Source organism: Podarcis cretensis (assembly GCF_951804945.1).
Source record: "Podarcis cretensis genome assembly, chromosome: 12".
Taxonomy (NCBI): Eukaryota; Metazoa; Chordata; class Lepidosauria; order Squamata; family Lacertidae; genus Podarcis; species Podarcis cretensis.
This window is the reverse complement of record NC_137181.1, coordinates 1,474,152-1,494,631: the sequence shown is the minus strand read 5'-3', so window position 1 is coordinate 1,494,631 and position 20,480 is coordinate 1,474,152. Positions and strand designations below refer to the sequence as shown.

The 20,480-nt window shown below is 47.4% G+C and overlaps 2 protein-coding genes across 2 annotated transcripts; both read left to right on the top strand.

Moving 5' to 3' along the window:
* Window positions 1–1,499: 1,499 nt before the first annotated feature.
* LOC307227178 (uncharacterized protein) lies at window positions 1,500–8,564 on the top strand. The gene is made up of 2 exons (XM_079996405.1): window positions 1,500–3,346; window positions 4,870–8,564. Exons 1-2 carry the CDS (start codon window positions 3,250–3,252, stop codon window positions 8,460–8,462), a joined length of 3,690 nt encoding a protein of 1,229 aa, XP_079852531.1. The 5' UTR covers window positions 1,500–3,249; the 3' UTR covers window positions 8,463–8,564.
* A 2,904-nt stretch (window positions 8,565–11,468) lies between these two features.
* Window positions 11,469–18,963, top strand: LOC307199235 (enkurin-like). Its single transcript, XM_079947005.1, has 6 exons — window positions 11,469–11,912; window positions 13,923–14,031; window positions 14,422–14,570; window positions 15,721–15,947; window positions 17,044–17,190; window positions 18,492–18,963. The coding sequence occupies exons 1-6, from the start codon at window positions 11,624–11,626 to the stop codon at window positions 18,663–18,665; spliced, it is 1,095 nt and encodes a 364-aa protein (XP_079803131.1). The 5' UTR covers window positions 11,469–11,623; the 3' UTR covers window positions 18,666–18,963.
* The last annotated feature ends 1,517 nt before the right edge of the window (window positions 18,964–20,480 follow it).

Genomic DNA, 20,480 nt, shown 5'->3' with positions numbered 1-20,480 from the left:
CCTCTCCTGCCAAATCTGCAACTGTTTCCGCCAACACATTAATAGTCTGGCCAGTAATCTGGCTGCTGCATTCTAGACGGGTTGATTTTTCCAAGTGGGGCTGGATCTGGTGCGCAGAGTGCAGGGAGTTCAGACTGGGCTCTGCCAAGTAAAGTGAAAGCAAAAGAGGCGAAGGCACAGGGAGCTCAAATTCACAGCCGGTCAAGGACAGTTGTAAGGAGGGCTTCTCCCCAGCCAGAGCCTTTCCCAGAAAGGGAGAGATTTCCTTTCACCAGTGTAAATACATCCCACACTACAACTGGTTCGGGTTTTCTGGTCAGGTATGTGTGTGTGTTGGAGAAAACAATAATTTCATAAAACTATCATTTTGATTATTCCATTTACTTTTTAGTTTATGGCCTAGCTAAACTGCCTTTTACAGTACAGAACTAGCTGCTTTTAGGGACTGCATGTAGTGAATGTCCGTTCCAGAACACGGAAAAGAATAAATTGTTATGGGCTCTATGGTGGTCACCGTATGCCTGGAAAGAGAATCGGCTAGACAGGGCAGTTGGGATTAATCTTGAATTGTTTTGCAGACAGATGGAAAAGGGTATTGGGAGACATTTAATGAACAGGAAACATAGTCAAACTCTTAATAAAGAAAGATCCTGGAAATGGTTAGCTTTAGCTGAGATTCCTGCATTGCAGGGGGTTCCAACACACCTGGAGTACTTTGTAAGGTTCAAGGCGCCACAGTTTAAGAAAGATACTGACAAGCTGGAACGTGTGCTGGGGCAGGAGACCAAGATGATGAAGGGTCAGGAAACCAAGCTTTTGGGGGGAAGTGGTTGAGGGAGTTGGGTGTGGTTAGCCTGGAGAAGAGAAAACTGAGACATGATATGAGAGCCATCTTGAAATACCTGAAGGGCTGACACAGGGAAGATGGAACAGGCTCTTTTCTGCTGGTCCAGGGGGCAAGAACTGAACCAATGGATTCAAATGTCAAGAAATGACTTTCCAGCTGAGCATTAGGAAGAACCTTCTGACGGAAGGAGCTGTTCGACTGTGGGACACATTCCCTTGTTGTTGGGTGGTGGTCTCTCCTTCCTTGGAGGTTTTCAAGCAGAGCTTGGATGGCCATCTGACCTGGATGCTTTAGTTGAGATTCCGTCAGGGATTCTTCACCTGTGGGTTGCAGGGGGTTGGACTAGATGACCTTTGGGTGTGCCTTCCAACTCTACGGTTCTGTGTTCTTCTACAAAAGATTTCTTTTTAAAATGTATTTTTATTAAAGATTTTCTTTATTTACAAAGGTAGGTGCAATGTCTCTCTCTCATATTTTTCCCCCATGTAACATTTTTCTTTTTACAAATTGGTTTCATTTGCTGAGAGATTAGGAAGACTAGGGGGAAGGAGGCAGAGGGGGGAAAGGTGAGTGGGGGTGGGGTGGGGTGGTGATGTTTCTATTTTACTTAATATATGTGGGGTTTGTGTCAGTATTGCTTGTGCAGGTTCTCTGCTGTTCACTTGTGTTCCTTTGGTAGTGAGAGAGGTTGGGGTTGGCCAAGGTGTGGTTGTTCGTTTGTGGTTGGCTGTGGTGATCTTTGTTTTCTTGGGTGAGTGGGGTGGGTGGGTGTTTTGGATCAGGTTAGCCATATTGATTTGTATGCTGTCGGTGGATTTTTGTCATCGTCTTGTTGGGCTGTGTATGTGATAAAGGGGAGCCATACCAGGGTGAAGGTGTCGTCTTCTATTTGTCCCCCTGTCAGTTTCAGTTTATTGGCAAATTTTTCTAGTAAGGCTGTTTCCCATACTATTTGGTACCTTGGTCCATGCTTACTCCTGACAGGTCTCTCCAGTGTCTGGTTATGGTGTTTCTGGCTGCTGAGAGTAGGTGGGTTATGAGTTCTTTGTGGTGTAAGTGGGCATTGTTGTCTTGGAAGCTGTTTAGTTGGGCCAATTCTGGGGTGATTTCTAATACTTGCTTGGTTATTTTACATATTTATCGTATGGCTGTTGTCCAGAATAGTTGGATTTTGGGACACTCCAACCACATGTGGAGATATGTGCCTGTGGAGGTGCACCCTCTCCAGCATTTTGGTGAGGTTCCTGGGCGTATTAGTGCTAGTTTCCTTGGTGTTAGGTACCACCTGCAGGTGATTTTCAGATTGAATTCTTTTTTCTTTTCTTTTTTGATATGGATTTTAAGGGGGGTTTAGACCACATTATGGTCCATTGAGTGGGGTTAATCTCATAGCCTATGTCATTCTCCCATTGTTTTTTGATTGTATCTAGGGAGTTTGTGAGATTTTGGAGTAGTATTTTGTATATTGCGGATACCATCCCTTTACCGTGTTATTTGGCTCCCATTGTGCCATGAACTTCTTGGTGCAGCACAAGGAGTAATATAAGAGAGCAGGAACTTCCATTTCAGCTTGTATTCATCATGATCAGTGCTGTTTCCTCTCCAGTTTGTTTCTGCCAAATACTACTTTGTGTATCTCGCTCTTAGCTATGGCAGCATCATTCATAATTATTGTTGTTGTTGTGTGATTTGGCTGGCTGCATGTATGAGTTCCCCACTTTGATAGCCTCCTTGAATACTGTGCCAGAGTGGTGCCAAAACTGGTGGTGGTAGAATATTTCTCTACCATCCGAAATGTTCTCAGCAGGCACAATTCTCAGCCAAACGGAAATTCATTGTAGGAAGCACCCAGTGGTTGTTCCTGGAAAATATTGATCTTCCCTTCCAGCTCCTGTGACCCCTTGTGCCCACCCAAACCCTTTCCAGAGGGCCTGGATAGTGTAGTGTCTGCCATACAGGGCTGCAGTGGGATTCACCTGACTTTGGGCCTAGGAATCCTGTCCAAGCAGAGCCCCCATTGGCACATGATCCCTTTGCCCAGTTTCAGGGTGATTTCCGCTCCCACTACAATTCTCTGTGACACAGTCCCCTTTGTTCAGGGATCACAGGATAGAGTTTTCAGCTGCTACAGGGGGCTGTAGATGGGAGGGAAGAAGATCAGTTGCACAAGCTGCCTTGAATATGTGCAACTACTGCATACAACCGTCTAATTCCCCCCATGTGACATTACCTCCCACCTCCCTTTTTGGGGGGTCTTGAAGGCATGTTGGCATCCCTCTTTGGATGGTAGTGCTAATCTTCCTCTTTTCCCCACACACTTTGCATGCCGAATAATCTTTCCAGAGTCCTTCGCATCTCTTGTTTCTTGCAGGGAAGGCAGGAGAGCAACCTGGATCAGAGCCATGGACAGATCAGATGACACGGTTGAAATACCAGCCCTGGGCCGCCCATTCCAGCTGGGGATGCTGTACGACTGTCGTAAAGATGCCCTCATCCCAGGTAGAGCTGGTGCAAGGAAGAGCTTACACTTAGCAGTTGGCCCAAACAGTGCAGTTTCAGTGCTAAACGTGCTCCTCAAATTCATTTTCAACATCCCTTACTGTCTGCTTCCACTTCTTTTGCCTGCGTTTGTGTTCCTTTATGTTCTCTGCATTTGGACAAGACTTCCACTTATTAAAAAGAAGTCTTCTTGCCCGTGATAGCATCTTTGCTCCTTAACCTTGCTGGCATCGTCTTGGCCCAAATCATCACCATCAACATCTGTCAATAAAGATTCAGCAGGTGTGTTCTGTTTCAATTTTTTAAAGCTTGCTGAATACCTTTCTAGTCCACCAGGCCTATGCAGGCCATTAAGAATACATCTTTCCACAATTATTACTGTAGGTAAAAAAACCAGGACTTTTTTTCAGCCAGAACCTCCCAGAACTCAGTTCTGGCACCTCTCAGGTGGGCACCATTGCATTATAAGTGAACAAGGGAAGCATTCATGGAGAGTTCTTTTTTCCTTGAAAAATACCACATTAAACATAAAAAAACTTCCCTAAACAGGGCTGCCTTCAGATGTCTTCTATAGGTTGTCTAGTTACTTTTCTCCTTGGCTCAGGGGTCACATAACTCCATACCCTCCAACATTTCTCTGATGAAAATAAGGATGTCCTACGCCTAAGGGAAAGCGGAACATTCAGGGATCAAATCAGAAACTGGGATGGTTTCTGTAAATCCAAGACTGTCCCTGGAAAATTGGGACACCTGGAGGGACTGTAATCCATTGTTGTGTTCCTGTACCAATAATTTAACAACTTTCACCACTGTAACTAAGCCAAGTTTTACTCCCTGTGTTTTCTGACTGCTGTATGGAAAAGGACATGAATCTGACCTTTGGAGAGTTTTTAAGTAAACCATTACGAACTTACCAAACATGTGGTCTTTTTCAATGCTGGGGGGGGGGACTATTTTGGAAGGAACTCACAAGCACATATTTTAAAGGTCTGACAGCCTAAATTTCCACACTTTGCTTTGTTGCATATTTTGTGATTTTAAATCTGCTGGGGTTCTCTCACCAAAGTGTTTTGTCCCATCTTGGATCTTGGCCCCAGGGAATTCTCCTTATGTATACCCATTTTTTCCGTGCCAGTCAACAACTAGCACCAGCTCTCTAGGGCCTCAAGCAGGAGATGTTCACAGCCCTAAATGGTGGTGACTGAATCTTATCCCTGCTGCTGAGCCGGTGCCCACCCCCTTTCTGAGGCCTGTACAACAGAAGCTCATGAAATGTTCACATTTGTTCCGCTATCATATCTGGTCAAAGATTTTCCCTGTCTTTTGCAAAGTTTTACAAAACTGCACAAACCTCTTTCATTGCAGATGACAGTGGGACAAAATTCATGAGCGCAGACATTGTGGACAATGATAGCTCTATTTTATCTCCTTGTTTCTCTGTTCAGTCTTAGGCATTAGGCTAATTGTGTTCTACATTTGTGTGAACATACTCAAGCCTTGCATATTTCTCTGCTTTATCCCAGGAATCACCCTTTGGGACCAGGCCTCACTTCAGAAGGACTTGTGTATCAAACCGCAACCCAAGGCTGAATATGAAATCATTGCATCTGACTCCATTGATGATAAGGCCTCTGCCCTCAATGTCTCAGCATCACTCAAGGCCAGTTTTTTGGGAGGATTGGTTGAAGTGGGTGGATCAGGCAAATTCCTTCAAGCCACCAGGAAGTCCACGAAACAGGCCAGAGTCACTCTGCAGTACAAAGTTACCACCAAGTATTCACAGCTGACCATGAGCCATTTGGGAACCCAAAATGTCATTTATCCAGCTGTTTTTGAGCATGGCACAGCCACCCATGTTGTCACTGCCATCTTGTATGGAGCCCAGGCTTTCTTTGTATTTGACCGAAATGTTTCTTCTTCTGAGTCTGTGCAAGATATACAAGGAAGCCTCCACGCTGCAATCAACTTGATTGCAGTCTCTATCAAAGGGGAAGCATCTGTCCAGATAGAGGAGAAGGAGAAAGCCCAAACGGAGAATTTCAGCTGCAAGTTCTATGGGGATTTTTCTTTGGAAAGTAATCCGGTGACTTTTCAAGATGCCATGAAAGTCTACAGCGATCTGCCCCAAAAGCTCGGGGAGGATGGAGAGAAGGCTGTGCCTGTCAGAGTTTGGCTGTACCCACTGACCAAGCTAGATTCCAGAGCAGCTAAGATGGTGCGTGAGATCAGCTTAGCACTGATCTTTGATGCTCAAACTGTCTTGGAGAATCTGAATGAAATCAACATGCGATGTAATGATCTGGCTATGAATCCTGTTGCTGAAAACTTCCCAGAATTCAAGATGAAAATCAAGAGATTCAAGGATCTGTGCAAGCAGCACAGGCAGACTTTCCAGAAACACCTGGCAGGAATCCTGCCTTTGATCCGGGGAGGGGGGAAAGAGGAAAGTGTTCTGGTGGACATTTTAATGTCCATTAACCAGTCTCCCTTCAATAACCAAAGACTCAGTGAGTTTTTGGATGCCAAGGAACGAGAGATTAATTTGGTGAATTCTTACCTTAGAATCCTAAGTGAAATGGAAGTAATCTCTTCCCAGAACAAACTGGAAGAAATTGTGCTAAACCCTGTGAATGAGTTTGTTGTCTCATTTACCTTCACTTCTTTACATGATGAGGAACCATTTTTAGCCACCTTACAAGACTGGCTTCAGAAAGATTTTTTTCAGGAAACAGCAAGTTCCACCAGTGGCCAGTCGACACCCAAGAACAGTAAAGCCTGGTTTGAGCACCAAGAGAGAAATCGGAATGCTCGTAAAGCTGCCAAATCCATTACAGATTTTGCCCGGGTCAATAAATCAAATGAGAATACCCGGTTCCTTGTGGCTTCCGTCCCAGATCAGAACAACCCAGGTGCTTCCATTTACCTCTATGAAGATGGGGAAATACTCAGCAGCAACTTCGAGCTGCCCTCAAAACCTCTCCCTCCACTGATTGGCCGAATTGGACATGAGAGTGTGCAGCTGACGTTTCAACCAGCTGACTATGGGAGGGCTTCAATCTCTTGCTATCAAGTAGAGTACAAGATTGCAGGAGAAGAAAATTGGAAGACTGTGAATAATGAGGACAGTCAGGAGACATTCCAAGTGGGAGGGCTGAGCGCAAACACAGAATACCAATTCCGATACACCGCTAGGAGCAAACCAGGACTTAGTGAGACTAGCAACGTGAGTAGATCTGTAAAGACACGTCCTACCAGCCCTCCTGGGGAACTGAGAGTGATAATTGCAGAGTCTTCCAAAATCAGTATAGCCTGGGAGAGCCCAAAGGTCATTGTCCAGGGAGCTGTTATAAAGGAATACAAAGTGGACTCCCGTGAAGAGGCTGGAGAGGCAAAAAGCAAGGACAAAGATGAATGGGCTGAAAAAAGAACAGGGAAGAAAACAGAGTTCTGTGAGATGGATGGTCTGAAGCCGCAGACACCCTACAGATTCAGAGTCTCAGCCATGTGTGCCGGTGGGGCTGAGAGTGAGCCCAGCAAAGAGATTGAGGTTTCCACATTGGAAGGAGACAAGAAGAGAGTAGCTTGTAAATACCTCCAAGGCAGCAGACGTGTGGAGGATGGGCCACCAGCAGTGTATGCTCTGCCACTGGAGCCCATACAGGATGTCTCTGGATCCTGTCTAACATACCAGCTAGGGAAAGAGAACATTCAGGTCCCCAACAAAGTGATTATGGTGATGGGGGCAACAGGGTCAGGGAAAACCACTCTCATCAATGGAATGATCAACTATATCCTGAGCGTGCAATGGGGAGATAAATTCCGATTCAAACTTATTCCTGAAAATACCAACAGAAGCCAAGCTCAAAGCCAAACATCAGAAGTGACTGCCTACGTTGTCCACCACTGCAAGGGTTTCCAAGTCCCCTATTCCCTCACCATTATTGACACTCCAGAATTTGGAGACACAAGAGGAATAGAGCATGACAAGTTGATAACAAAGCAGATCCGGGAGTTTTTCTCCTCCCCAGGGGGCACTGATCATATAGATGCCATCTGTATTGTCGTCCAGGCCTCTTTTGCTCATTTAACTCATACACAGAAATACATCTTTGATTCTGTGCTCTCCATCTTTGGCAAAGATATAAAGGACAACATCCAAGTCCTGATCACATTTGCAGATGGACAGACCCCTCCTGTTCTCGAGGCCATTAAGGAAGCCAATGTACCATGCGCCAAGGATGCCAAGGGCACCCCTGTGCACTTCAAATTCAACAATTCAGCACTGTTTACCAACAATCCTGTGGAGCCCGGAGGCAACTTCAAATTTGATAAAATGTTTTGGAAAATGGGCACCATGAGCATGAAGACCTTCTTTGATTCATCCCACATGCTAGAAAGCAAGAGCTTAACATTGACAAAGGAAGTGCTCAGGGAGCGAAAAGAGCTTGAAGCTGCTATTGAAGGGTTGCAGCCCCAAATCAAAGCTGGACTGGTCAAGCTGGAAGAACTGAGGAAGACACAGGAAGCCCTGGACAAGCATAAGGTTGACATGGCGGCAAACAGAAACTTTACATATGAGGTAGAGGTAACTGTACCAAAGAAGGAGGATATATCTCGCATGGGAAAATACATAACTAATTGCATGAATTGTCACTTCACCTGTCACTATCCTTGTAGAATTCCTAGAGATGAAGATAAGCATGGTTGTGCAGCTATCAATAAGAGGACAGGAAGATGCAGAGTCTGTCCGCGCCAGTGTGAGTGGAGTGTGCACTACAATCAGAAATACAAATTTGAATATACCACAAAAAAAGAGAGAAGGACCTATGAAGAACTGAAGCAAAAGTATGAACGTGCCTCTGGTGAGCTGATGACCACAGAGAAATTGCTTGAAAAGCTTAATGAGGACTATGAAGAAGTGAAACACATCTTAGAAGAGCTCATCAAGAAAACATCTCAAAGCCTCCAGCGCCTTCAGGCGATTGCACTGAAGCCCAACCCACTCTCTACCCCAGAATACATTGATCTGCTCATCATGTCCGAAGAACAGGAGCTGAAGCCTGGATATCAGGAGCGAATCCGGTCCCTGAAGGAAGTGAGGAAAGTAGCTGAGTGAATACAGAAAATTGCCAACAAGGAGCCTCTGCTACCTGGAGAGCAGAAGCTGTATGACCAAATTGAAGAAAAAAAGGCCTGTCTAGGAGGCAAACTTAGGAAATGGGGGGAAGTTGTTGTAAACTGGTTGTATTATCTCCGATGACTGCCAACAATAATAATAAGGAAAGTGAATGGGGCCTCATGCAGAAGTGCTGCTTCTGACCACCCCAGCGTAAGAATGTGCCCATAAATTTCCCTGCCCTAGCAGCCTTTGGAACGTGATTGGAAATTTGGGGTGTTGCAGGAATGCTCTTGACAGGAGCTGCTTATGGCCCCTTTGTCCTAGCAAGCTTTTGACCTGCCTGATTGATCTCTCTCCCATTCTTCCTTATCCATAGAATCTTAGAATTGTAGAGTTGGAAGAGACCCTGAGGGTCATCTAGTCCACCCCCCTACAATGAAAGAATCTCAGCTAAAGCATCCATGACAGATGGCCAGCCAACCTCTGCTTAAAAACCTTCCATGAAGGAGAGTCCACAACCTTCAGAGGCAGCCTCTTCCACAGTCAAACTACTCTTACCATTGGAAAGTTCTTCCTAATATTTAGTCAGAGCTCCTTTCTGGTAACTTGAATCCATGGGTCTGGTTCCTACCCTCTGGAGCCCTTCAGATACGAAGATGTTTCTCCTGTCTCCTCTTAGTCTCCTCTTCTCCAGGCTAAACATACCCGGCTCCCTCAACAGTTCCTCATAAGGCTTGGTTTCCAGAGTATATTTTCAACTGGCGACTGAGTGCAATCTCTCTGTGTGTGATTACTTGTAATATTTTTTCTTTCATTTTCTCATAGCTAGCCATCTAGATGTCTTTTTGAAGATCCAGTAGGATATAATTTCTTTTTGTAAACATTTAACCCTGGATATATCTGTATTTTGGGGGAGAATATTCTATTGCTATTTGTACCAGCAGTGCCAAAGAGGTTCCCTACCAAGGAATTCCTGGAGCTGAATCAGAAATCCGGTCTGAAGGATCCATGCCTAGAAGCCATATTCACCAGCAGGCGACTAGGGCATGACCAGATCACCTCTGCTGGCTGACAACAAGGTCAGACCAGATCCCGCCTCTTTCCCTGCACTGGGAGACTGCTGAGAAACTTGACTGCCGGAGATGTCTTGTGCACTTTGGATTTTAAGCGATGTAACCACAATTGCCCACTGATTTCTCCCATGTTTGGGGAGTCATGTTTTACTGCTCTTTTCCTGCTTCCTGCAGCTGTGCTGTGAAACAGCCTCTAAATAAAAGCTACTCTGTTCTTTAAGAATGGTCTCATCAGTGTCTCCTGAGCAGGGCCTGTGCAAGACATTTTGCTACCTGAGGCGAATTACAAGATGGCATCTGTTCCTCTTACAGAAGTTGCACCAGCAGTTGGACCTTAACCCAGCCTGAGTGCTGAGAGAGTGTCTCCGCCATACCTGAGGCAGCACAATATTTTAGTAGGGCCAGGAGGACATGCTGGGTAGCAGAGGTGTGCACCACATTCAGCTGAAGCCCAAATCCTTTCCCTTGTTTTTTATAATTAAGGTTTTATTCAGACTTTTCATATTACATTTCATTGAAAAGCAAACTGATCTAAAAAAGAAGAGAAGGAAAGGTGCAAGATCTTTGACAGGTAGATCTTAACTCTTAACCCGCACAGAAGGATGTTCCATCTCCTGTGTGGGATAAGACAGAAGGGGGTGGAGCCTCCCAACTCTCACCTGGGAGCTTCTCTTTCTTCTCCCAGCTTCCCACCTTGGAAGATCCTTACTTCCCTGCCTCTCACACAGGGTCCTTCACCAACAATCCATCAGCCCAAATCCTGAGCCAGTTCAGAGGGATCTGGCCTTGGGTCAAATTGGGTCGAGACAGCCCCAGATCAGGTTGGGCCACTCGCTGCAATCCAGAACTGTCAGGTGTCCAAACTGGGCAACTTCCAGCAAATATTAAAAACATAATAAAACATTAAACATTTAAAAAACAACCTTCCCTATACAGGATTGCCCTCAGACAGCTCAGGGGTCAGGTAACTCCATACCCTCCAACATTTCTCCAGTGAAAATAGGGACGTCCTAAGGAAAAGTGAGACATTCTGGGATCAAATCAGAAACTGGGATGGCTTCTCTAAATCAGGGATGTCCCTGGAAAATAAGGACACTTGGAGGGTCTGTTTTCCAAGCAAGCAAGTCATAAATTTCATAAATTACACATCTTGTTCCCATATCGGCCTGCAGTACAAGAAAGGAACGCGCCCATTATTTTAATGCATGTCAGTCACAGAAACAGCACATCATTTTACTTAACAATATCTATTTTAACAAAAGTGGCTGCAGGTTAGCAAAGCCAAAAAGGAGGAAGCTGCTGTCCATTTGAGCAATCAATCTGTGGTATGTTTTGAAATTACAGTATATTATTGAATAAGACAGAAAGCAGAAGGGATTGTACACAGAGAGAGAGAGCAAGCTTGTTCTCTGAATGCCGATCCTTATCTAGCTAACAGCAGAAATATTAGCAGATTTGGGTGGGTAGCAGGAACCCCCAGGTTTGCAGAAGCACAACACGTACACATCCCACCACCTTTCAGGAAAAAATATTTCCCGGGGGAGACTAACCAGCCCAAAGCACAGCGGCCCAGGAAGGCTGAGTCGCTGCTGGGGAAGAAATGGAAAAGTGGGTGGGAAGAGGAATGGAATGGAGTGTCCTGGGAAAGGATGCCGAGTGGGAAGATCCCAGGTGGGCGTCTAAGAGAGTTCAGCTGAACGGGGACACATGGGGTCTGGAACTCATCTCCTCTACCGAGTCTTAAACCTTTTGCGTTCAGGTGGCCTTTGACCAGCCACGATTGGTCCAACAGCCATTCCTGGACCAGGGAAGCCTTGCCACGGTGGTTCATGCACTGAGTACTTCAGGACTGAGTTACTGCCATGTGCTCTGTGTGGAGCTTCCCCCGTGTCTGATCCAGAAGCTGTAGCAAGTGCGGGATGCTGCAGTACAATCGCTGGCCACAGTGAGACCTTGTCTGCATAGGAAGTCTGGGCTCAGAGGTCTGGTTACCCGTTTGAGTTCAAGCCATTAATCTGAGCATGTGGGGAGGGGTCTCTTTCTCCTCCTCTGGGCAGCCTGTCCATCTTCGAGAGTTAATATAGGATGGATATGATAGGAAGTGATGTTTCCACCATAAGCGGAAGAAAGAGAGCTGCTGCCCTCCCTCGCAGGGGTGGCTGTGGACCAGCTCAAGAAAACTGCCCGCCTCAGGGGCAGGGGAGGATGAGTTTGGAGCCCCTCCCTCCTGGGAGAAGCATGCGACCAGTGGGCGGAGCCTCTGCGCACACCTGGGGGGCCCTCCTCCCTCCCTTCAGAATCCCAACTGCCACCTGCCACCTGAGCTGTGGGGCGGGGTGGGGGTGTCCAACTTGTTCAAATCTGCTCAGAAACGGTTAGTGTTTAAAAAAAAGTATATGGTGGTAAATGTTTTGGAAGATTTAACAAAAATGATATGGAGAATAAGGAAACGGTTAGTGGAGAGGGAGGACCCCTAAGAAGAGAGGTTGTGGGGAGCATCAGTGTAAGGGGGGGGGCAGAACAACAGTCCCAGGTTCATCATCTACTCAAAAGAACCTAAGGAGACCCTGCTGGATCAGGCCAATGACCTGTCTAATCCAGGATCCTCTTTGCCCAGGGCCCAACTAGACGCCCCAAAAGGAAACTGACAAGCAGGATTTGCACCCAGAGCCACCCAGAGCCCTTTCCTCCTCCTCTTCCTCCATGAATTTGTCTAACCCTCTTTTAAAGCCATCCAGGTTGGTGGCCATGGCTGCTTCCTGTGGCAGGGAGTTCCACAGTTAAACTCTGTGCTGCATGAATAAGCCCCATCTTTTATCTGACCTGAATCTTCCAACATTCAGCTTCACTGCATGTCCACAACTTCTGGTGTTTTGAGAGAAGCATAATTTTATAAACTTCTAGTATGTCGCCTCGAACTCGCCTTTCCTCTAGACTCAAAATGCTGCAACTCTCAGGGGAGTCGCTCCACTCGCTCAGTCATTTTGGATGCCCTTTTCCGAACCTTTTCAAATTCTACAATATCCTTTTTGGATATTGTAGAATTTGAAAATATCCAGAACTGCACGCAGTACTCCAAATTGAGTTACACCATAGATTTGTGCCCCTCAGTTTTCTGGCTCTCAAGCGCTAACAATCACTTCCTGAAAATGAATCCCAAACCACTGTTGTTGTTGTCATCTAAAAGTCTGGCTGCCGAGAGAGCATATTTGTAAGATTCAGTAGTCCTCTCTCCTGGGGGTTTGGTTCCTCGCCTGCAAAAATTTCCCCTTAGGGGTTCAGATATGGTGCCTTCACACTAATATTCCCGGTTGATCAGACATTATTCAGTACTGCATTGCAGGACAGAGTTCAAGGAGTCTGCAAGAGCTTTCCATTAGGACAAACTCCCTATATAGGAAAAAGAATATACCGTATTTTTCCATGTATAAGACTATATTTTTTCCGAAATTTTTGAAGTTTAAAATAAGGGGTCGTCTTATACACGGCTAGTGCATTTTCTTAATTTTGAGTCCCAAACAATAGGGGGCATCTTATCCACAGGGGCATCTTATACACAGAAAAATACGGTACCTCATCTTGGATGTTTCATCCTCTGGCCAACTGTCTTCTGCCACCCTAACGCCTCACCATCTCTTCATCCAACCATAAGTGGAAACACTTACTCAACCCAATCCATAGTCGTTTTTCACTTTAGCAGGCAGTGCTAGGCTCCTCCTAAACTGGCCCTTACCCACTTTGTGCCTCGACTAATGCCTTGTGCCAGGGGTTTTCAACCAGTGTGCCATGGTACCCTGGGGTGCCTTGAATGATGGTCAGGGGTGCCGCTGGCAACACTGGCCTCTCTCCCTCTTTCCTTCCCTCCATCCTCGGATGCCCTCTCTTGTCTCTGCCTCCCAAAGGCTTGTGTGGCTGTTGTTTGCAGCAGCCCTGGCTACGAGCTTCCCAGTTGAATGGGGCCTCTGGGGCTGGCCAGTGGGTCCTGATTGCCAGGAGTTGAGGCGGCTTCAGAGTAAGCAAGCAAGTGGGTGAGGGAGCCCAGCCAACCAGCCCTTGCTGTTGGGAATGGACAGACAAGTCCCTGGCCCCTGTGGGGCAGGGTGAGGAGGCACCTCTCTATGGGGCACAGGGGCAGCTCAGAGGCCAGGGGCGGCAGCAGCGGCTGCCCAGAGGACTCCCAAGAAGAGGGGAGAGGAGGCTGAGGAATCACTCCACAAGGGAGGGTGTTTGAAAATGGGTGAGGGGCTGCCGGCTCTGCAGAGAAGGGGTGGCATAACTGGGCTCCTGAGCCCCACAGGGGAGCTGCAGAAAGAAAGGTAGTTGGTCCAGGGAGCCTTGGACTCAAAAACGTTGAAAACCTCTGCATTGTGCAATTTCAATGCAGCTCTCTCCAGGACTTTTGCCCGAAGCCTGAAGATGACTGCCTTCTATGCCGAGGAGATTATCTACAACCTGATTCCCAAAGAGGAGAAAAAACCTGTCAAGACGGTCAGGTATGGGGGCAAACTAGCAAACATTAATTTTTTTAAAAAAAACAAACACCCCTTGGGAAATAGTACAGAGGGGCTCTCATCGCACTCCAAATCATTTTAAAGGAAATTAATTTGGTGGGTTGGATCCAGCCGTAGTCAGTCAAACGTGGGCATTAGTGAGATCAATGGGGCAAGCTAGTCATGTCGACTGTAGTGGGAGCTCTTTGCCTTATTTATTTACCTTTAGTTATTTATTTAAAGTCACTTCAGCTCCAAATGGCTCCCACTACCACCTCACCCCACCCCCCAGCACCTGCCACCTGAGGCAGCTGCCCCACATTGCCTGACGGCCGGCCAATGACTCTTGAAATATAAATGGTGTGCTTCTTTCCGCTACCTCTTGAACAAAAGGTTTATGTCGACCTTCAAGCCAACTGTGATACGTGAAATCCAAGAGAGGAAGACGGCGCCCTCCAAAACCATGGGGATCCCCAAGCTCTACATCCCCACTCCAAGAGAGTTTCTTCGGAAGCATGCCAACGAGCCCAAGCTCTTAAAGCGTACGTTTTAGCAGAACCGTGGGGTCAGGGTGAGGTTGGTTGGAAGCACGAATCTCCGGAGCCATTTAAATCTTCTGTGCTATGGGTCTCTCCTAATCCTCTTGGAAAGCATTTGAGAGAGGACCACCGTCCACAACCACCACTTTGCATCCTCTGTACATTGCGGGGAGTTGCACTAGTTGACCCTTTGTGTCCCTTCCAACTTTTCAACTGTATGATTTTAGGATTCTGCATCTGGTCTGAGAGAACAGCTGGACACTGGACCAGACCAGGTCTACCTAGAAAAGTTCTGCTTTCTTCTGGGGCTGCAAGTGAACCCAGTGTGCAACTGTGCTGTTGTTGTTTATTTCTGTATACCTTGCCTTTTCCCTGGTGGGACAAAAAAAAAATTGTGGGTGCCCTGCCCCTTCATGGGGAAGGTTGTGAGGCCTGGAGCACCCACAAGCCCACACACTCGGCACCTACGTTGGGAGCAGAGGAATGGTGGGAGGAACCAGATAAGGAACCACCAAGGAAAGAAGGCTCAGAGCCCAGGGAGGGGTGGTGGGACAATGAGTGGGAAGAAGGAGATGAGGGAGAAGATGGGAAGAGGAGGTATCAGAAGCCGGAGAGGCAACAGGGCTTAGTGAGCGGGGAGAGTCTGTGGCAGAGAGGAGTCCAAATTCAGAGGCAGAAGCTGAAGCAGGAGAGGAGGGAGACCAAGAGGCAGAGATGGGTCTGGATGGTGAAGAGTCATGGGTGTCTCCCCCTCCTGCTGTGATCAGCTCACCTCCTTGGTGGTCTCCAAGAACCAGGTGAGGCATGAAGAGGGCCTGACACATCCTGCTTTTGCTTCTAAGGAGTTAACTCCAACTTGCTCAGTGTGATTTACTGCTGGCTCGCTCCTGTCAGCCAAACTGTAACCCTGGGAAGGGAACAACTCTCAGCACCAACAATTCTTTGGGGGAACCATTCATGGAGGAGATATCGATGGGTGGCCCCAAGCCAGGGTGGCTCTGCTCTGCCCTCCACAGTTGGAGGCAGCGATGCTTCTGAATCCCAGTTGCCAGAAACCGCAGGAGGGGAGAGGGCCTGCGTGCCAGAGGGTCCCCAAGGCAGTTCTTTGCTGATAAAACAGTTGCAAACGTGTGGCTTTCCCAAAACAATGCAGGAAGAAGGAACCAAGGCATGAAGAAGCCGCCAGGGCTGAATGTGCCCGAGAGGAATGACCACCCCATCATGGGCATCCGAAGCAAGAAGGATTACATCTCCTCAAACGTTGCCGAGGCCATCATGGCCGTGGCCAAGAAGCCCCTACGGGCATGTGTTGACGTGCGGAAGGGAGACAAGTTCCTCCTGGATGATTCAGGGCTCGTTCAAAGATACCTCCACAAAAAGGTATGGTTCAGAGGAGCATAGGAAGCTGCTTTTTCTGGATCTGAGTCTTGGGCCATTTGGCCCAGTGTTGCCTACACTGGCTTGCAGCAAAAGCTCTCCAGGATTTTCAGATTTGGGGTCTCTCTCAGCCCTCCTTGGAGATGCCCTTCTCTAGGCACCTTTAAAAATCTCGGATGCTTTGGTTAAAATAATATTTTAAATGTGTTGCTAAGGTTCAAGAGGCCTTACATAGACTCATTAAAGACGCTAACCCAAGAGGGCCTTCTTGGTAGTGGCTCCGTCCCTGTGGGACATCCTCCCACCAGATGTCAAGGAAATAAACAACTATCTGACTTTTAGAAGATATCTGAAACCAGGCTTATTTAGGGAAACATTAATTTTTAATGTTTTATTGTGTTTTTAATATCCTGTTGGAAGCCGCCCAGAGCGGCTGGGGAGACCCAGCCAGATGGGTGGAGTATAAGTAATACTTTTTTGTTATTATTATTATTAAATGGTTTTCTTTGATTCGTGTTTTGCTGATGATCTGATTCATTGGGCAAATAATTGATTAATACACACACATATATATTGGGACGTGTGTGGCGCTGTGGGTTAAACCACAGAGCTTAGGACTTGCTGATCAGAAGGTTGGCGGTTTGAATCCCTGCAATGGGGTGAGCTCCCGTTGCTCGGTCCCTGCTCCTGCCCACCTAGCAGTTTGAAAGCACGTCAAAGTGCAAGTAGATAAATAGGTACCGCTCCAGCAGGAAGGTAAACGGCGTTTCCATGAGCTGCTCTGGTTCGCCAGAAGCAGCTTAGTCATGGTGGCCACATGACCTGGAAGATGTACGCCGGCTCCCTCGGCCAATAAAGTGAGATGAGCAGCACAACCCCAGAGTCGGCCACGACTGGACCTAATGGTCAGGGGTCCCTTTACCTATATATCTCCATAGTACCAAAACTAAAGTATTGGCCACTTTGTTTATTCCTACAGTGAACATTTTCTCGGTCAATTTCTTGCCATGCTTTGTGGGGGTGGAGGAGGAGATTAGGGGGTGTTCAGCTGTTTTCTGCAATGCATCGTTTGGGACATCCAAGTGTGCTTTCCTTGCAGGATTTTGGTGTGACACCAAAATACATTAAGAAGCGGATAATGGACGCCAAGATGGCTCAGGAGGAGAGCGATGCTTACCTCCAGCAAGCCCTCATGCAGAAAGGCCTGACGAGACTCTCCAAGGCAGAGAAGGAGAAAATCATGGAGGTACGCAGGGGTGACACAGATCAGACAGGACGGGGGAGGAAACAGTGGCGTAGCGTGGGGGGTGCCAGGGGGACCGGCCGCACCGGGCGCAACTTGGGCGGGGGGCGCACTCGCACTAGCAGCTCTCTGCCCCTACTAAAATCCACGGGTTAGGGAGCCCGCGCTCGCTCGGCTTGGCGACGAGGTCGCAGAAGGGGGAGAGCAAAGCCTTCTGCCGCGGGCCAAAAAAGGATAGGAGGCCGGGCGGGCGGGCGGGCTGGTTGGCGGGGGTCTGGCTGCACCTGCTGCTGCCCTTGCCGCTGCTGCCGCGGCTCTCTCTCCACTGGCCGCACTGAGCCGGGAGTCTGGCGAGGGGGCAGGAAGAGACTTTCCCCCCCTTTTTTCCACCTCGCCTGGTCAAAAAGGAGAGCAGAGTCTCCTCAGGGCGCCCTCAGGCAGGCCAGGGCCAGGGCAAGGCAAGCAGAGCGAGGAGGAGAGAGAGGGGAAGGGGGGGGAAGCAGCCAGGAAACGCCGCGGTGTGGAGGGGGAATCAATTAAGGAGAGAAAGCGAAAAGCCTTGGAGAAAGGGAAAAAAGGAAAGAAAAGAGGCAGCTCCGGGAGAGCGCCGGGGGAAAGAGAAGCCTCGCTGCTGCTGCTGCTGCTGCTGCTGCTGCTTGGGAGAGTAAATTACTGTACTTGCCTTGCCCCGGGTTAGGGGGCGCAAATTACTTGCCTTGCCCCGGGTGCTGATAACCCACGCTACGCCGCTGGGAGGAAATAAGTTGGCTCAGAAAAGGAACACCAAAATTATCATGGGGCTGGAGAGGCTCCCCTGTGAGGAATGGTTGCAGCGTTTGGGGCTTTTTAGTTAAGAGAAAAGGTGAGGAAGAGGCAACATGATAAAAGTTTATCAAGTTATGCCTCCTGACACCAGGCGGACCCCTACGCTGTCCTCTTTTTGGTGCCTGATAAATACATTCTTGTCTACACAAGCTACTCAGATGTTTAGAAAGTTGATACGAGTCTTAATCTATTTTTAGTCTATCGTTACTTAAAACTTTCAACATCTTAAATCATTGTACTTAATTTTTCTTAGTGATAATTTTATTATTTTGTCTCTTTTGAAAACGGCTTTGAGGGCTGTTCTTGTTTTTACAATCAAGCGGTGCATATGTTTTATGAAATAAATACATTCATCTTATCCATGTTTAAATTTCTTTCTGCACTGCTGGCTGCAAAGGCACATAAAGCACATTTTGGCATTCTGCTGCCGCATACTTCATAAGTTTGCTTAGAGTTTGCTTTTCCCTTCCTTTGCACAGGGCCTGAAGAAAAACTGGGAGGAGATCAACCACGAATACCAAAGTCTTTCCGTTTTCCTCGATTCGATTCCGAAGAGACTTCGCAAAGAGAAGATGGAGGTGGAGATGATGCAGCTGGAACACTACATCAAATTACTCGAGAAACACGACATTGTGTATATTTCAAGCGTATAGGGATACCATCAGAGATATTGGGCATGATCCAGGCTCAGTCAAGCACCTTCAAGGCCCATCATTGGTAACAGGGTGGGAACGAAGGCATTGCTCACAGTTCACCCTCTGAAATCAATGAAGCCACACAGGTCCTCCACTGTGGATGGAATCTGCCCATCGTGTAACAAGTTGTTTTTAACAAATTATTTTAATAGTTGCTTTTAGCCAACATGTAAGTTTAGAATGTTACAGCTTTGACAAAGGTGCAAAATGAAATCTTGTTTTATTTTGAAATAAATGTCCACACCAGTTTCATTCATCACCTGTGTACTTATTTATGAACAGAACAGAATTGTAGAGTTGAAGGAGACCCACAGCATCATCTAGTCCAGCCCCCGCAATGCAGGAACCACAGCTAAGCGATTGCTGCTTACCCACACGCATTGTCCAAAGCGGCGCACAACAAATAAGACCACAAAATATAAATGAACAAGCAAAATTCTTTAAAACCCAAAGCCCAGGCTTAACCCACCTCTCCCTGACGGGCACAATCAGATTTACCAGCTTTTCTGTTTGATGCATATAGGTGGGAAAGGTTCTGGTGCCTTTATTGCACACAAAATGCTGGACTCCGTACATTTATTCGCAAGGACTTGTCGTTGCAAGAACATTGCCTGATCCAGAGTCTTCCTCTGCCACACACAGTCGCTGCAGATTCCTCGACTAACATTCCCACTTTCGGGTCGTGAAATATACTCGGAGTCAAGAGTGGATTTCATGCTCTTTATTCAGCTCATAGTGGTGAGGAGGAATAGAAGTTCCCCCGGAATGTCTGCTATATATACATTATTTACACAATGGGCCCCACGTGATTGATTAATTCCGGGATTCGCTTGTAAGCCAATCAGGTTGCGGATTCACTTCCACCTGGAGCTGGATTGGGTGGCTCCTGTGGACCAATCAGACTGCTGCATTCTAGATTCTATTGTTCTAGGACCAATCAGACTGCTGCACTCTGGATCCTATTGTTCTAGGACCATTCAGACCATTGCCTTTTGGATCCTATTCAACTCAGTACATAACAGGTCAGGAAATCGCATGGCCTGGTCACCCCGCTCTTTCCAAAAGGGAAGTAGGAGAGGATTTCTCGCAAGGAGTCCTCAACCAGGAAGCTCCAGCAAGATTTAGACTTCCTTCTTATGCAAGTGTGTGGCTAAGTCCTACCCGGATGGAGCCAGGGGTGTAGTGTGGGGGTGTCAGGGGGGCAGTGGCCCTGGGCGCAAAATTTTTGAGTGGGCGTGAAGCAGGCAACCCCACACAGACAACCCCAGAGCAGCCCAGCACTCCTTTCCTACCCCATCAGCCAGCTGGGCTTCCCCCTACATGGGTGGGCAGGCAGCTCAGTGCACACCCAATTTGCTCTGGTGGGGGTGGGGTCACTCCAGCATAGGGCTGCCTACCTGGGCAGTTACCTTTCCACAAGAGCTGACACTGATGCCGAAATCCAGCATCGCCTGAGCTCTGTGAGTGCAGCTTTCTCCAGACTGAAGTGCAGAGTGTCTGAGGACCAGGACATTTGCATGGAAACTAAAATGCTTGTTTACAAAGCTACTGTACTACCAACCTTACTGTATGCTTGTGAAACATGGACCACTTATAAACGCCATCTCCAGCTCCTTGAAAGATTCCATCAACGGTGTCTCCGAAAAATTTTACACATCACCTGGGAAGACAGGCAAACTAATACCAGTGTACTGGAAGAAGCAAAGATCACCAGTGTTGAAGCAATGATTCTTCAACATCAGCTTCACTGGACTGGTTGTGTTGTGCAGATGC

What these genes read in the sequence shown, in the direction of transcription:
- LOC307199235 (XM_079947005.1), top strand. Translation starts at nt 11,624, where the DNA reads ATGGATATGATAGGAAGTGATGTTTCCACCATAAGCGGAAGAAAGAGA. An exon ending in CGAGCCCAAGCTCTTAAAGC is followed by an intron (nt 14,571 to 15,720) that starts GTACGTTTTAGC and finishes AAAACAATGCAG; the next exon opens with GAAGAAGGAACCAAGGCATG. An exon ending in AGAAGGAGAAAATCATGGAG is followed by an intron (nt 17,191 to 18,491) that starts GTACGCAGGGGT and finishes TCCTTTGCACAG; the next exon opens with GGCCTGAAGAAAAACTGGGA.
- LOC307227178 (XM_079996405.1), top strand. Translation starts at nt 3,250, where the DNA reads ATGGACAGATCAGATGACACGGTTGAAATACCAGCCCTGGGCCGCCCA. An exon ending in TAAAGATGCCCTCATCCCAG is followed by an intron (nt 3,347 to 4,869) that starts GTAGAGCTGGTG and finishes GCTTTATCCCAG; the next exon opens with GAATCACCCTTTGGGACCAG.